This window comes from Anser brachyrhynchus (genome assembly GCF_964034855.1).
Source record: "Anser brachyrhynchus genome assembly, chromosome: 3".
NCBI classification, from domain to species: Eukaryota; Metazoa; Chordata; class Aves; order Anseriformes; family Anatidae; genus Anser; species Anser brachyrhynchus.
In genome coordinates this window covers 35897094-35912421 of record NC_137696.1, presented here as the reverse complement: position 1 = coordinate 35912421, position 15328 = coordinate 35897094, and the positions used below count along the sequence as shown (strand labels likewise).

At 40.3% G+C, this 15328-nt stretch overlaps 1 protein-coding gene across 5 annotated transcripts in view; it reads left to right on the top strand.

Annotated features, from left to right (window-relative positions):
* The window catches only part of DAAM2 (dishevelled associated activator of morphogenesis 2), a 197659-nt gene that overhangs the window by 116739 nt on the left and 65592 nt on the right, over positions 1-15328 (top strand). For all 5 annotated transcript variants that reach the window (XM_080585368.1, XM_080585365.1, XM_080585364.1 and 2 more), the window contains 3 exons: positions 1105-1179; positions 7236-7330; positions 14829-15162. In XM_080585368.1, coding sequence (XP_080441494.1) covers positions 1105-1179; positions 7236-7330; positions 14829-15162 — 504 coding nt within the window. The remainder of the gene's footprint in view (positions 1-1104; positions 1180-7235; positions 7331-14828; positions 15163-15328) is intronic.

Sequence of the window (15328 nt, the reverse complement as noted above, 5' to 3'; positions counted from 1 at the left end):
GTTTGTTCAGCCCAGAGCAGAGAAGGCTGAGGGGAGGCCTCATGGCGGCCTGCAGCTCCCTCACAAGGGGAGTGGAGGGGCAAGCGCTGAGCTCTGCTCTCTGGGGACGGTGACAGGACCCAAGGGATCGGCATGGAGCTGGGACAGGGGAGGGTTAGGATGGATTTTAGGAAAAAGTTCTTCACTGGGAGAGTGGTTGGGTACTAGAACAGTTTCCCCAGGGACGTGGTCACAGCAGAAAGCGTGATGGAATTCAAGAACACCCTCAAGACAATGCTCTCAGACATAGGGTTTAATTTTCGGGTGATCTTGTGTGGAGCCAGGTGTCAGACCCTATGATCTTTGTGGGTTGCTTCCAACTCAGGATGTTCTATGATTCTGTGATTTCTGTAATGTGTCATTTGGCATGGATTTGGGTTCGTCAGATTGCTCTGACAATGGTCAGGAATGGGAATAAGGGAAAAACAGCAAAACTTATTGCTTCATTTGAGAAAGGTCATTCTATTCTTAATTCCTACTGTAATTGAAGGGATGCTGTTCCTTGAGGTGTTTTGAGGTTTTAAATAACTTGTTATTTTTCAAGTCAAAATGAGGCAGCCTTTTGGCTTCATTTTGAATTTCTTGACTCTTTTTTTTTTTTTTTTCCCTCCATAGCAGATGTTAAAGGCCTTTACTGGTGAATCCCACCATCATTAAGCAGCAGTGAGGCAGAATAATTTCAAAGATATGTCAGTATACAGCTACAAAATGTAAACCTGTTGTCTATAAATGTGCTATCCTTCTACTTGGAAATGTTTAAGGGGTTAAGGTTTGCCACTTAGATGCCAAAGATAATCATGTCTCCAACAAACTTTGTAACTCTTTGTTTAATAACCTTAGCTGAAGGGAAGTCTTTCTTTCTCTGACACACCAAAGTGACAGTGCTAGTATTACACTTTCAGAAATGTTTGTAATAACGGACATAGGCTTGTGGTGTTTATACAAGAATGTGGGGAGGAGATACTACAGTAAAGAACAGTGCAGTGAAGAATCCCAGGTGGTTCTACAGTGGCACTTCATCCTACAAAGACTTCTTGTGTAACCTTATTTAACTTTTTGTTTCAGGAACAAGAAGATCCCAATAAGCTTGCTACCAGCTGGCCAGACTACTATATTGACCGCATCAATTCCATGGCAGCAGTAAGTTACCTCTTCTGCACAGCAGGGAAGATTTCCTATCATAGAGATCTGTTTTTTTTTTTTTTTTTAAGGAAGAAAACCCAAAAGATGGATGTTAGGCCAAGTGCATGACTTGTTTGAAACAGGACTTTTGAAAGAAGAGCATGTGTCTTAAGAAAGGGCCTTGCTTTAGCAGAAGAAAAGACTAGATAACACCAGGCATTTTCCAGTTTTTACTTCAATGATATAGAGTTTTAAATTTTTTTCTACCTAACCTACAAAATAACACTGGGATTAATAGTTTAGTAAAAAAAAAAAAAAAAAAAAGTAGTTCTTCACATAAGATAATAGCCACTTATATAAAAACAGGTAAACAGAGAAACATAAGCCTGTAACACCTTAGACATCAAATACAAGGCAGCAAGTTATTTGTGGTAAACTGTCTTTAACTGTCCTTGTTCAATAGCTGAGGAAGGTGTGCCTTCCTCTGAAGCGTGCTGTAGATCTGGCCACCGGCACAAGTAGAACACCTGCACGTAGTATTCACTGATCTCCTGTGATATAGTAGACCTTACATTTTGGAATTTCTCGTAGTGAAATATGTCTTGCTCAGTAAAAAAAAGAAGACTTTACAAGCCACTATAACCCATTGTAATAGGATAAAAGAAAAGCTGCTTTCTACTCTGAGTCATGAATAACCAAAATGATCACCTTCCTTCACACCAGATTTTTTGGCGGCAGAGTAATGGAACAGAAATACTATAGGTTGGTTTTGAGAAAAGAGGTTGAGATTTTGTGCTGGCGTGGCATTGTGCTTTGATTTCCTGATTGAACAAATTCACTCCATATAGCCCATACAAGGGCTATTAAGGGAAAAATAAGTATGAAACCTTGCAAAGTCAATGAGCCAAATACTTCTGGTAGGATTTGATCCAAGGCCTTTTGAATCTACTGAGTTTTTTCCATTGATTTCAGTGGCTTTTGGACTAGTCTTTAAATGATCTTGATGTAAATCTGGAGTGAGTATATGCATGTCACTGTTGTAAATCTGGAGCACTTCCATGGAATGAGACTATATTTTGGCCCATGTTTCTAATTTTAAACACATTTTAAGAGCACCAATAAACACCAGCCTTGGTAACGTTGTTTGCATGGCTCAGCATTGAATGACTGATAACCTTTTACTTGGCTTCCAGCCTCGTAATTTACTCTTATATTTGAAGTATTAAGAAGATACAGTGGGGTTAAACCCCTGCTTCTGATTTTCCACTTAATTGCTTCAGTTTTAGGCAGGTGAAACTTAGTTGACTTGATTTCACAGGAATCCTATCAGTGGAAAACTGGAGTAACACAGCTGAGAACCAGCTCCAACACGCTTTAAAAGACATGTTCTCTTCATTGTTATTTAGACCTCTGAGATTCTTAACTTCCAAATGGTTATTTTGGGTCCCTTATAATTTCAGTCCTAAATTTAGTGATGGAGGTTTTTTTTGTAAATTTTTTTTAACTTCTTCCAAGTACAGTTGGCTAAGAAGTGGTGAAAGAAAAGCATGTTTCATGTTGCTTCCTGACACTGTCTAGTCTACTTCAGTTTGCGTCTCCTGGGCACTATCAGGTATTGCTGTATTTTAATTAGAATTATGGCAAGAAGTATTAGAGTTGAAATGGTAGCAATAATCACAGAAGTGTTAGTTTAAAATGCTTTAAATCCTGGTTTTTTTTTTTTAAATAAAATTTAATCTTTGCATCTCCTGTGAATTAAGTACATAAGAATCATTTTACATGCAGCTTTTATGTCTTTTTTGATATAATTTTCTTTAAATATGAGGTTTTGTTCTAAACAGTAGCTTGGCAAAATAGTTCTTCCTACCCGCTGATAAAATGAAAATGGCATCCCATGGATATCATTAAGTATCTTTCTGTGGATTTCAGGAGGCCAAGGCCCCTGCACTCAGGGATCATTTTCTCAGAAGATCTGCTGCAGCGTTACCAATCATATCTGTCCCTGATAGATTATGCTTGAGAGCAATGTGGTGATTCCTGACATGTTTGACATTCCCTACTTGTAACCTTAGACCACTATGTTGGGAAGCACTTTCACAGTAGTTCAAAAAGCCATGCATTTTAGGCACAAGTCTGTTCCCACAATTGTTTCTGTTACCGTGACTTTTTAAATGTTAGTAGTTTTTAATCCTAATTCTCATGAGAGTGTATAACAGTAAAACCGGATCTCTTTGCTAACCCGTAGTACACAATTCCTGTGGAGGGAATGTCCCATCCTTCAGGTAGCCTGACTAGGAGGAAAGGCTCAAGAAGATCCTTGGTAGAATGTCTTCTAGACCCACCCCTAAGAGAAAGGGATGGTTGCTAATGATATCTAAGTTAGAAAGAGGAGCCTCCAAATTTGCCCAGTCCTCTGATATCAACATGCTGGTGTTGACATCATGATGTCAATAAGGCTGGTGACTGCAGGCAGGTGGCAGGCCCACAATCAGAGACCATTTCCATTACCAAGGTCATTGCTACCTTCTGCTGATTCATCAACAGACAGAACTTTCTTAAAAATGCAGCAGCTGCCCTGTTTATATCACAAGAAACTTCCCTGTGCTCCTCTTGCCCTCATCACTCCATGATACTACCTGCTTGGCAGCACAAATAAACACAGCCTTCATTTTACTGGAAAGGAAAAGTTCTGACAGCACAGCAGTGCTTTGATGAGCTTGGCTGTACCTGCATTTCCAGAGACAGATTTTCAAGTGAACAGTGTTTTTCTGGAGAGGTTGCTCAGATGAGAGTATGAGATGGGTGGATGCCCATTCACCAGAATTTAGCAAGAGGACAATAACTCTCCTCGGTCTGGGTTAGGTGACATCTATGTTACTTTAAAATTATTTGCCTGAAAGGTTTTTTTTGTTGTTGTTGTAATACATCTATTCATAGTTTATTCATAGTTTATGATTTGTAGTTTACTCTCTTAGTTTGGCCTCAATATAGCTAGAGATGTGGTGCACCTTGAATTTCAACTGACCTCTTTTATTTAAAGAAATGTTTTAAAATAGCATTGTCTAGATATGTCGTAAGAGGCATGCAATACAATAATTTATTAATAAACTTTAATTTCACTTCTATTTGTTTGGAAGTGATTTCAGTAGTGATAATACTTTGTTAGTTATGATTTAGATAAGACCTAAAGAAAGAGCTTGGTCTATAATGATAAATCAGAATGTCTAGGTTGCTTTTTCACTACTTATTCTGTTTGCTTCATTTTTCTTTTCATTTCTGTGAGATTGGCAGTGAAACTAGGTCAATCATATAGTTCCTTTCTGCTGCTAGTTGATATGTTTATTATTATTATTCGTGTCTCTTTCCTAATGTGCTGTCATTATGGTGCTCTACTTGCCTTCCCAGAAGTTTAGGGTAATGATTAGCTATTAGAATAAGGTGTGAGAATTTACTTGATGCTTTGAATAAAACTGAGATTTTCAAAAGCAATTTCTTGGACTACCTGAAGTTTTACATGTACAGTCCTGTGTGAATGATTTTTTCACATATAATTTTTTTTTTTTTGACTTTGCAAATCAGATAGCTAGATATCATGCTTTCCTGGGTGATGCACTTAATCTGGAAAATTTTAAATATGCAAAATGTGCTTATGAAAAAGATTCATATGTATACTGCCTTTTAGGGACCAGATGAGGACCTGGCACTATTTTGCTTCCTCTTCCTTGGGTGAAACCGTTTTGGTTAACTGACAGTAGCTAGCTGCATCCTCAGCCCAGCAGATGTTAGTCCTAGAGTACAGTTTGTAGTTCAGGGAAGCAGTGCATCAGTCAGCCACGTTAATGAAATCCAGCCTCAAATAACGACAGTTCCCTCCCCTCTGTCTCCCAGGGACAGTTGTGTTTTCTATAACTCTTGCCGAGAAAGTTATTTCATAATGTAAATGCATGACCGACGAGGCTGTCTTTAGAGAGGGCATGAGGATTTGAGTTCCTGGCCGTGCACAGGAGTGAGAAATGAAGGGCTCTTGGCTGCCTGCAGCTTCAGAAAAGGGGTTTTCTATAATCGCCCTCAGTTGTGAAGGCAGGATTATTTGTATTTGTTTCATTTGGAAATGGGCCTTTTTCACTCTCAACGAAATACTGTTGAGCACCTTCCTGTCATCCATTCGCTTCCCCCCCACGATGGCTCAGAGTAGAAATTAAGCTGTTGTAGGAGTGGGAGCCTTTCAAAGGAGCATTTATGGGCCAAAGGAAAGGTGACCAGATGGGCCATCACCCAAGAAAATACAAATCAAACCCCAAATCACACCCCAGGATTCTGCCATTGTGATTCTATAATGCCTGTTCAGGTTTTCTGTTTATTTTTCAAAGAGGGGAATCATATATGGCTTGGCTTAAGCATTTCAATTTATGTTTCTGGCTGTCGGGGGATGCTGGCAAAAGATAAAACATCATCAGCTCATTTTCCATCAGTAGCGCTCTGTCATTCCATTAGGGCAGGAAATAGCTCGCTCTGTTACTGAGTGAATTTGACTTTAGCGAGGATCAGAGAGAGGACCCCTAGAGTTAAACACATCTCCTTATGCCAGCTGTTCAGCATAAGACAGCAACGGCCCGTAGCCAAATGACCACCCTCAGGATCTGACATATGTTGGCACCACGGGGTTTGCAAAAGCAAGCAACATGGGAGCATTTCCAAGGGAAGTGAGGTGACGGGGTGGGAGGGTGGGACAGTTAAAGGAAGTTCCAGCGAAAGGAAGGTTTCCTTTTCGGCATGCTAAATAGTTAAATAAAGATTTCTATATTTCACTGTAGTGGGCCATAATTGTAGGTACTCAGATTCCACCACGGAGAGGTATAATATTATCTGACCCTTGATAGATAACACTAGTTTAATTGGGATATTCATTTGGGAGGGGGTTCAGAACTGCTTTCCAGATCCCACTGAGCGATATCCCCCAGAACTCCTGCCAATAAGAAAGGCTTTTATCCTCTTTGTTTTACAATTAAAGAGGCTAAGAAGACATTGATATAACCTTCGAATTTCCAACATTGTGTCTTGGCTGTTTATGAAGCCGCTCATTGAAGTTGTGAGCCTGAACGGTACATGGATGGGTGCTGAAGAGTCTTGCTTCATATCTCAAGGTTGTGGTGGTGCTAAGTGTAGATCTGGAGCCCTGATTTCCTGCTTTTTTACCACTTTTTTCTTAATGGCTTTGTCTGATTTTCAGAACCTTGTATTTTGTGTGTATTCCCCTCATCATCTCTCACCCTAATTTCCAGTGACCCACAGCATCTTCAGTTCCTGGAAGTTGTGTACCAGGGGGAAAAATGACGGATGTAGCTCCCAATAGAAAAACATGAAAATATAAGCTCTAGTTTTTGCGTGCTTCAGTTTACGTGTTAAAACATAGGGACAGGGATTTTATGATGCTCTTGCTTTTTGTAGTAAATGTTTCTAATTAGCAAGGACAAAGTGTTTAGAGAAAATTAATATCTTAAACCAGGTTAAAAAAAAAATGGAATAAAGGAAAAGAGTCAAACTTCTGGGTACACAAACTATAATTCAGGGTACTTGCAGGCTGTCTAGTCAACTGAAGAAAAAGCTTTTCTGCTTTGAAACCTGACACAGAAGTCTGTTGTCTTTCCTTTTTCTTTTTTTTTTCCTTTTTTTTTTTTTTTTACTCCAAATCCCAAATCCCTCCAGCCATGTCAGTCTAATAAGATTTTGCCTCTTCCTACAAACTTTGCCTCATATATCCATAGATCACCACAGTGGATCACTGTTCCAAATTAGGTACAGTTTTCTGAGGGCATCCTGGCAAGTATGATTTTCGGGGGGTAATGTGAGAGCCCTAGTTTTAGGCAGTGTGGCAAGGCTCTATGCTGCTGCCAGTCCACATGAGCAGCCTCATCTGGATTGAGTTTTGTAGCTGAGGCGCTGCTTTCCTGGTGAGAGGTCGGCAGGCACCTCTCCGTGGGTTGATAGGATAGTTGTTTTTCATAATTCCTGGCCTGTCTCTTAGCTTCCAGGCAGCTCAGGCTTTTCTGATTGTCATCTCCTTTTCTCAACAGATGCAGACACTGTATGCTTTCGATGAAGAAGAAACAGAAATGAAAAATAAAATAGTTGAAGACTTGAAGACAGCTCTGCGGACTCAGCCCATGAGGTAATGTTGTTCATCTTTCATCACAATTCACTGCCTCCCAATGGTCAGATGGGGCACAAGAAGGAGTGGCAAGGACAGAAACCTCTTTGTCTCACCTCACACAAGCGTTCTCTGATAGTTCAGACAATCCACAGAGAGCCATACAGTTCCTGTTCTGAACCTGTGTGGTGGTTTTACCATGCTAGGCAGCTGAACACCACAACCGCTCTCTCACTCCCCCTGCTTAGAAGAGGAGGGGAAGAAGTAAAGGAAAGAACAACTCATGGGTTGAGATGAGGATAATTTAATTAAAGGAGAAAAAAAATTAAGGAAAGATTATTATTAATTAAACAATTTAACTAAAGGGAAAAAAGGGAAAGGGGAAAAGGGAGGGGGAAAGGGAAAAAACAAAACAAGTAAAGGCTGTGTGGAAGTGCAGAGGAAATAAATTACTCTCTACTTCCCACAATGAGTGATGCTTGACCACGTCCTTGAAGAAGGGCCTCAACACACGTAGCCGGTGTTCGGGAGGACAGACGTTTTCACAAAGAGAGCCCACCCCTCCCCTCTTCTTCCTTTTTCCACCTTTTATTGCTGAGTGTGACATCATATGGTATGGAATATCCCTTTGGTTAGTTTAGGTCAGCTGCTCTGGTGATGTTCCTTTCTCTTTTTTGCCCACCCCCTAGGAGGGTTAGAGAGAGTCCTGATGCTGTGTCAGCACTGCTCAGCAGCAGACACAACACTGGTGTGATACCACTGCTCTTCTAACTACAAGTGCAGAGCACGGCACTGTATGGGCTGCTGCAGGGAAAGTTAACATCCCAGCCAGACCCAGTACAACCTGTCTAGCTGGAAGGGCGCAGTAATGCTGAAACATATAGCTTCAGAAAAATAAAAGACAAATTCTGTTCTGAAAAACATGTGGCAGATCTGTGCAAACACAGGTAAGGACTGTGAAGATCAAACTTACTGACTTCATAGACTCCTGAGCATCTCATGTGATTTGACTTACGATGGGCGAGATGTCAGCCTCTACTATGAATTTTGAATTCAAGCTTCCTCTTATCTTTAGTAATGCAAACTTTTTTGGCACAAAGCAGCTAATCTATCTAACTTTACCTGGTTTGGCTTCTTCCTGCTCTGTGTTTAACTGTGGCATGCAGAAGTGTTAAGAGTCTTTATTGTGTACAGTGTCTTTGAAGGTAAGGTCATTTTTGTTCTTCTGGGAACAATGCTCTGAACAATTGCAAACTAGCTAGCATAGAAATCTTTTGCATTTAACACTTAAAAGGACATTGTGCTGAAGCAATAACCATAGTTGATACAATTTTGGGAAATATTCACTTGGTCAAAAAGTTTCTGAATGTGTTTGTATTAAGCCCAAAATAAACCAAATGTGCTTACATCCACATTATGCTGAAGTCATAGTTTCAGAGGCCTCCAGTAATGCCTAATCACATAGGTTGTCTGGAATTTAAAAAAAAAAAAAAAAAAAGTAAACAGAACAAACAAATACATAAAACGAAGAGTAGACCACAGAAAATAATCACAAGAGAATTTGCACTGTAGTTAGGTTGAACGGAAGTGAAGATATTTCTGTGAGTCCTTGCAGAGCTAAGTGCTGATTATGTTCAGCTTTTCCTTTCATGATGTTTAATGTTTCTTCTGAGCAGGAACAAAAGAAAAGCCCTTTAAGAAAGCACTTGGAGAAAGAGTCCTTGACAAGCATCCTCGCTTCATGCAGTTGAGCCTGCTCCTCTGTTGTACAAAGCTAGATGTGAAGGAGACTGAGGGAGCTCTAGGAATTTAAAGTGCTGGAACATCGCCTCTCTGCAGCCAGCAAGCAAATACAGAGAGGCCATCATTATGGCCTCTTCCTTCATGTGTGAATGACAAGATACTGAGTGATCACTAAGAGATAAGTGAATAAGGAAGACAAAAGGTAGGAGGAAGTCTCCAGCACAAAGGAACTTGTGCTGAGATTCAGTTGCAATCACACCTCACTTGTTGTAGCCCTTTGTGGTAGGAGATTTGTAGCTGCAGCTGTATTGCAGGGGGCAGCATCTTCTCTTTGGGCTCACATATGTAAATGCAGTCCCTTAGCCAAGTTACTTCATTATCAGGAGAGCCTCTAGCACTGACTGCATGGAGCTCGCAGCTCGCAGCAAGTGCAAGGTTGAGCACATCACCTTAAACCTTGGTGGTTTACCTCCTGTTTCAGTGGGCTGTAAGAGAGCACAGATTCTGAAGCACAGGGATTCATCAGGCTTTGGTAATTTTAGTCATGCAGGTACAGTAACTGCTTTTAACATGGAACTGGAGAAACAGTAGCCTGTGGTGAGAAGGAGTCCAAGAGAACAACTGACAGTTTGATCCTATCACTATCCTAAAGTAGAGAACATGGTAAAATGCAGCTAGACTTTATGATAAAATGGAAGCTAAAGACAACAGCCACACTCCAAACTCTTACCGGGATTTTTAGCCAAAGACCTGTGCCACTGAGACATTCTGTAGCAACTCTGTTACATTAATTTGGAACTGGTGTGATGTTTCCTCTGAAAGTGATAGCTTTCTCATATCATTGAGCACAGCCAGAGCAGCCAGGCATCTCTGTTCTGTCCAGCTGAAATACTTTGGTGGCCACCATTTGGTAGTTTTACTCTGTCATTTTGAGTAGGATAGCTCAGCCTCCTTTCTGAGAGCAAGGCAAAAGAGAAGAAAGAGAAATGTCTTTTGCTCAAAATCTTGCAAGGTTTTCCAGACCAGACCTATATTGCTTCTGCTGGGTCCCCTTGACAACAGGCTGTTGCTTCATCTGTTTATAATAACCCTAACAAGCTTCAGTACAAGCATCTATGAGCTGCCCTATAAAGTGTTCTCTTCTAAATCGCTGGCGATGGTTATGGGGCTTTTTTTTTAAATAGTTAAGCCAAGCCAAATTTTGAGTTAAGTCCTATGTCTCAACTAATTTCCAGCGACTCAATTCGTTAGCTGCCAAATGGGCTGCGTGCCAATGCCTGATCAACAAGCCAATTTCTTCTTGATGGAAAGGTTGCAGTAGAGAGGCCCTCAGCTCCATCAAATCCCTCTCATAAGCAGTACAATACCCAAGCCTTCAAAATACTAGTCTTTCTGGTTGAATTTGGACATCAAATCCTGTTTTCCTTGCCACTTCTGTTCATCAGAGCTCTGAAGAAAATAGAGACCTAAATTCACATAGGATAGATTGTCTGGAATCTGTTTATGGTGGGTAGGGTACAGAGGATCTCTGACAATTCACCAGCAGGGTCCTCTGCTTGAATTCTACAATCTAGAGGATCCAAAATAAGAAAAATGCACGTTTGGCACTAGGTTTCATTTTACTGTAGAACTACGTCTCTTCTAGTGTAAAATGCAGAGTAATGGCACTAATCTGTGCCTGTATTCCAATCTACTAGTTCTAACCCCAACAAAAACTGAAGCAGATCTTCCTAAACTCAAGTTCCTTTTCCGCTTAGAGAAAAGATGATAGAAGTATCCCTGGGCAGCTAGTTGGCCCACTCTGAGAAAATCCATTTTGTTCTGGTATTTAGGAGCTGCCCTGAAATAATAAAGCCAGGTTATGTCCCAGCACGCAGAACAACCCTAGCCTTAGAGAACAAAGCCCCCACATCTGCATCTTGTAAGGAAACAGATTTTCTTTTAGGTTTCTAAGAACTTATGACTATAAACAAGTGTGATGACAAACTGTTGGACAGAAGCAGGGAGAGAAGAGCTTTTTTTTTTTGTCTTTTATTTTTTAAATGCCCAAAAATGGAGGTTCAGAAGTGCAGCAAAAGTAAAAACTTACAAAGGTCTGGAGAAAAATAACTTTTTGGACTCACAAAGGAATACCTCCTTTAGTCTGAATCATCAGCACTAACTCCCTTTGCTGTCTGCTTTTCTCCTTCTGTTCAACACAGATTTACCTCTTGTTATTTTTGCTTGATTTAGTCATGTTGCATTCCAGTTCATACTGGAGATGAACATTTATGTTTCCAGCAAGCAAAACCCATTTTGATGAATTTTTCAGCAGTCCAGTAGTTGTGAGGATTATGTGTGTCTCCTGATTCTTTAGGGAAGTGCAACCTTGGCTGTTAGCAGGGTGGGAACATCCTGCCTTCTGCACACCCACAGCATATGATCTTTCTGTCTTTCCTACACTGGATCAAGCCTCACAGGGAAGTTGTCCCCCACAGCACTTGGAATCCATCAGTGGGTCATTACCTCTTAGACTTCATCTGTATTTGGATGAAGGGTTTGTTATTAGAGCTAACTAACACATTCTGATCAACACTCTCTAAAACTTGAAAGACTAAAAGGTGCTGCGCCTTTCAATGCGTGTTAAACTGGTCAAGTGAGAGTCTGAGGTGAGGTTAGGCTTTAATATGCTTGTTTAGCACCTATTAAAACACACCCTACTTTATTTACAGTTGAGTTTTTAAGTATGTTAGCCAGAATGCATTGGCAAATATGCTTAACTTTACACCTTTCAGTCTAGAACAAAACCTTACTTTGCAGTGCACAAGGCATATAAGCTGGCAGGTAGTTATGGCATGCATATATAGTGGGGAAGAAGGTAGTTTATTTGCATAAGTTAGGTTTGCCTTTGCACATGCGAGTGCATACACACACACATCTGTGCTTACAGGCAAACACATACACAAACATCAAACAGCATGAAGATTATGGTGCTCAGCCTGTCAGCTGAACTCCCACTTCTTTTTCTTTTCTGTACAGACATTTACACACATACTTCCCTGTTCACATCAAGCAGATCCTAATACTGAGACTGTTTGCCCAGAAATTGCTATCACCATTTCTTACTTTGTCTCCGTACTGCATGATTTCTGTCTTTTCCGGAGAATAGGGGACTAAGTGTTTTGGAAGGAAGGTGAAAGTCATCATTAGATTCCTGCTTCTGATGTCAGCTGAAATGGGAAGGTACTTGGTTTAGCTTCCTATTGAGTAATGCAGCTTACTGGTTGATCTTTGGACTAGGAAGAGCACAGGAAAATCCCAACATTGTTTTAAATTATGTCATTAATCAAAGTCTGTGACACACACCACTTTCCTGCGCATGCCTTCTTTTTGGAATGACCTCATCCAAACAGTCCTAGAAAAAATTGCTCTGCCAACGAATTTAGTAAGGGATTGTACTTAATTGGGACAATGTGATTTTTGTTCATTTCACATTTTTTTCATCTGTTCACAAGAGCAAGCCAAGACACATAAAGGTTGTAGTATCTTGTATGTCTTGTCATAAGAGCAGGTGTTCCATCTGAAAGTAGGTTTTAGGGACCCTTTGTTCAGCTGCTTCTTAAGGATGTTTTCTTTTGTCAGTAGAGCTCCATGCCTTGAGAAAGGTATTCATCTTATGCTTTGCCGCAGCCATGAACTAAGGAGAACAGTAAAACCATGTGCATTATTTTTTTATTTTTGATTTTTTTCCTTTGTGTGTGTGTGCACAAAGGGATTTGGAAGGAATGGCTAGGGCACAGCGTGGATTCACAGAACTGAACCTTGGAGGTAAAGAGGAGCAAGGAGAATTTAAACCAGTCCTCCCATAGTATAGGCAAAGATCCACTCAGCTTTTTAGTCCCAGGCAGGGTTAGAGAAGTGCTATAAAGGCATCAGCTTTGCATTGTCTGATAACAAATTGAGGTTGTGCTTATTTGTGTTCCCAGGAAATCCTTAGCAACTCTTTTAGCCATGAATGTGCTTATTCCAGTCTTTCTTTGCATTCTAGAAGCATTACAGAAACTGAGCTAACTTTTAATCTTTCTATAACCAGTTTAAGTAACAAACTGCTTGAAGTAACCTACTAAATTCCTGCTGCACAATGTGTGATTCCACTATCTAGCCTAGAGGCAGAGGGGCTTATCCTCCTATGATTTGTTAGGGTAGACAAGATGATGCATCCAAAGAATGTGCAGTCAGACCTGTGTGAAACTTGGCAGGCCATCTTAGAAGGGTTCAACTAAACCTTGTTTTCATTTTTCGTGTGCATGTGTTCCTGTGTGTGCTTGCCCTTACTCTGATATTCACTTTGAAATTCAGTTTTGAACAAAATCCAAACCTCAGACTGAAGCTTTGTTGAAAGCACCAGGCTTTGCCATGTTTCTGGTCAAACTGCTGGCCCAAATAAGCTGAAAGTTGGCAAATCCATCAGCATAATGAGCATAGCTTTCAGGTAGGCCCTGAAAATTCCTGTGTGGTGTGAGGTGTAACCACATGTGTCAAGTCCATATTATCCAGGAGATATATAAGTATGTCTAAGGTTTGTCTTGCTGGTGCAGAGACATTAACAGAGATCACTGAAATGTTGGGAGTCTTTCAAGATGGTTCTTCCCCACCTGATGGATATTAGGAACAGCATCTCACTTATGAATAGATAAGAGAAAGACAGCACACTGGGGAATACCCAACAGGGAGAAAGAGGGGCTGGGTAAAAGCTCCAAGATACAGACTTAATAATACAGACTTAAGAATACTTAAGTATTCTTAATTTGTTATACATGTGACAATTGTTAACAATCTTTTCATTTCTTTGAGATAACCATCTACATTATGCTGTTTAGGACATGGTCATGGACATATTATTCTTGATTGCATTTTGGTAGATTCAAATTGAATTCACATGGGTTTGTATTCAGGCATTCTAAAAAAAAACTGCATCTACCTGTACGACCTGCTAGAGGAGGCAGGAGGTGAACAGAGTTATCCTAAGAAATGATTTGCAGCCCATTTCATATCTTTGCATCCCCATTTTTAATCCAGGAAACTCAAAATGAAACATTGCTAGAATTATTGGTTTGAACAGATTTGTATAACTCCATCAGTTTCTGTCGACTTGTCTAGCAGGCTGTCTGTATGGTCTAGTTTGAATTTCCGCTATATTATTTCCGTACTCAGTTTCCATGATCTTAATCTGAAGAAAGGTAAATTTTATACTAGAATATGGTAGAAAAAGAACTCCAGTGATCTCAATAGTCAAAATAAACCTCTTCCAGTGTAGGCTTAGTCATTTGTGATTAGGTAACTGAATAATTCTATATTTCCATAATTTGTGATGTTTTTACAATACATATTGCTACTGCAGGTTGACAGAGGCCCTTCTCCATCCTTAATATACCTCCTCAAACCAAAAGCAAACAAACAACAACAAAAAAACACCAATGCAGCCAAGGCCATTATAAGAACCTTCAGAAAACATGTGCCTCTTACATATATGTGCCTTTGCATACATCATGGGATCGGAGTGTGAAGTCTAGACTTCAGTCAGTACAGCTGATAGTTGCAGTGGAACTGTGCTAGTGTTTTTTCTCTCTCTCTCTCTCTCTCTTTTTTTTTTTTTTTCCTTGAATACTTGGGAATTACCCTGTGATCTTCAAGCTAGCCAGCTTTTGCAGATGCTGGGATCACAGGGTTGAATATCTTTTGAATAAATAAATTGCCTTTCGATTGTTTTTGTTATTTTCCCTACCTGCTTTTTCAGGTTCGTGACCAGGTTCATTGAGCTGGATGGCCTGAGCTGTTTGCTGAACTTCCTGAAGAGCATGGACTATGAGACCTCAGAAAGCCGTATACACACATCCGTTATAGGGTGTATCAAGGCACTGATGAACAACTCCCAAGGACGGGCTCATGTCCTGGCTCATCCAGAGAGTATCAACATCATCTCCCAGAGCTTACGGACTGAGAACATCAAGACCAAGATTGCTGTGCTAGAGATCCTAGGGGCTGTCTGCTTGGTACCAGATGGTCACAAGAAAGTCTTGCAAGCCATGCTTCACTACCAAGTCTATGCTGCAGAAAGGACAAGATTCCAGGTATGGGGAGGATGCTTGGACATGAATAGCCATCTCTGCCAAGGAGTGATTTTTAGAGTGCACATATTGCAATATTGCTAGGCAGTAAGAAGGCAATATTTCTCATTGTGTTTTAGGAAAAACACTTCAAATAGATTATCATCTTCCTTTTTTTTTTTTTTTTTTT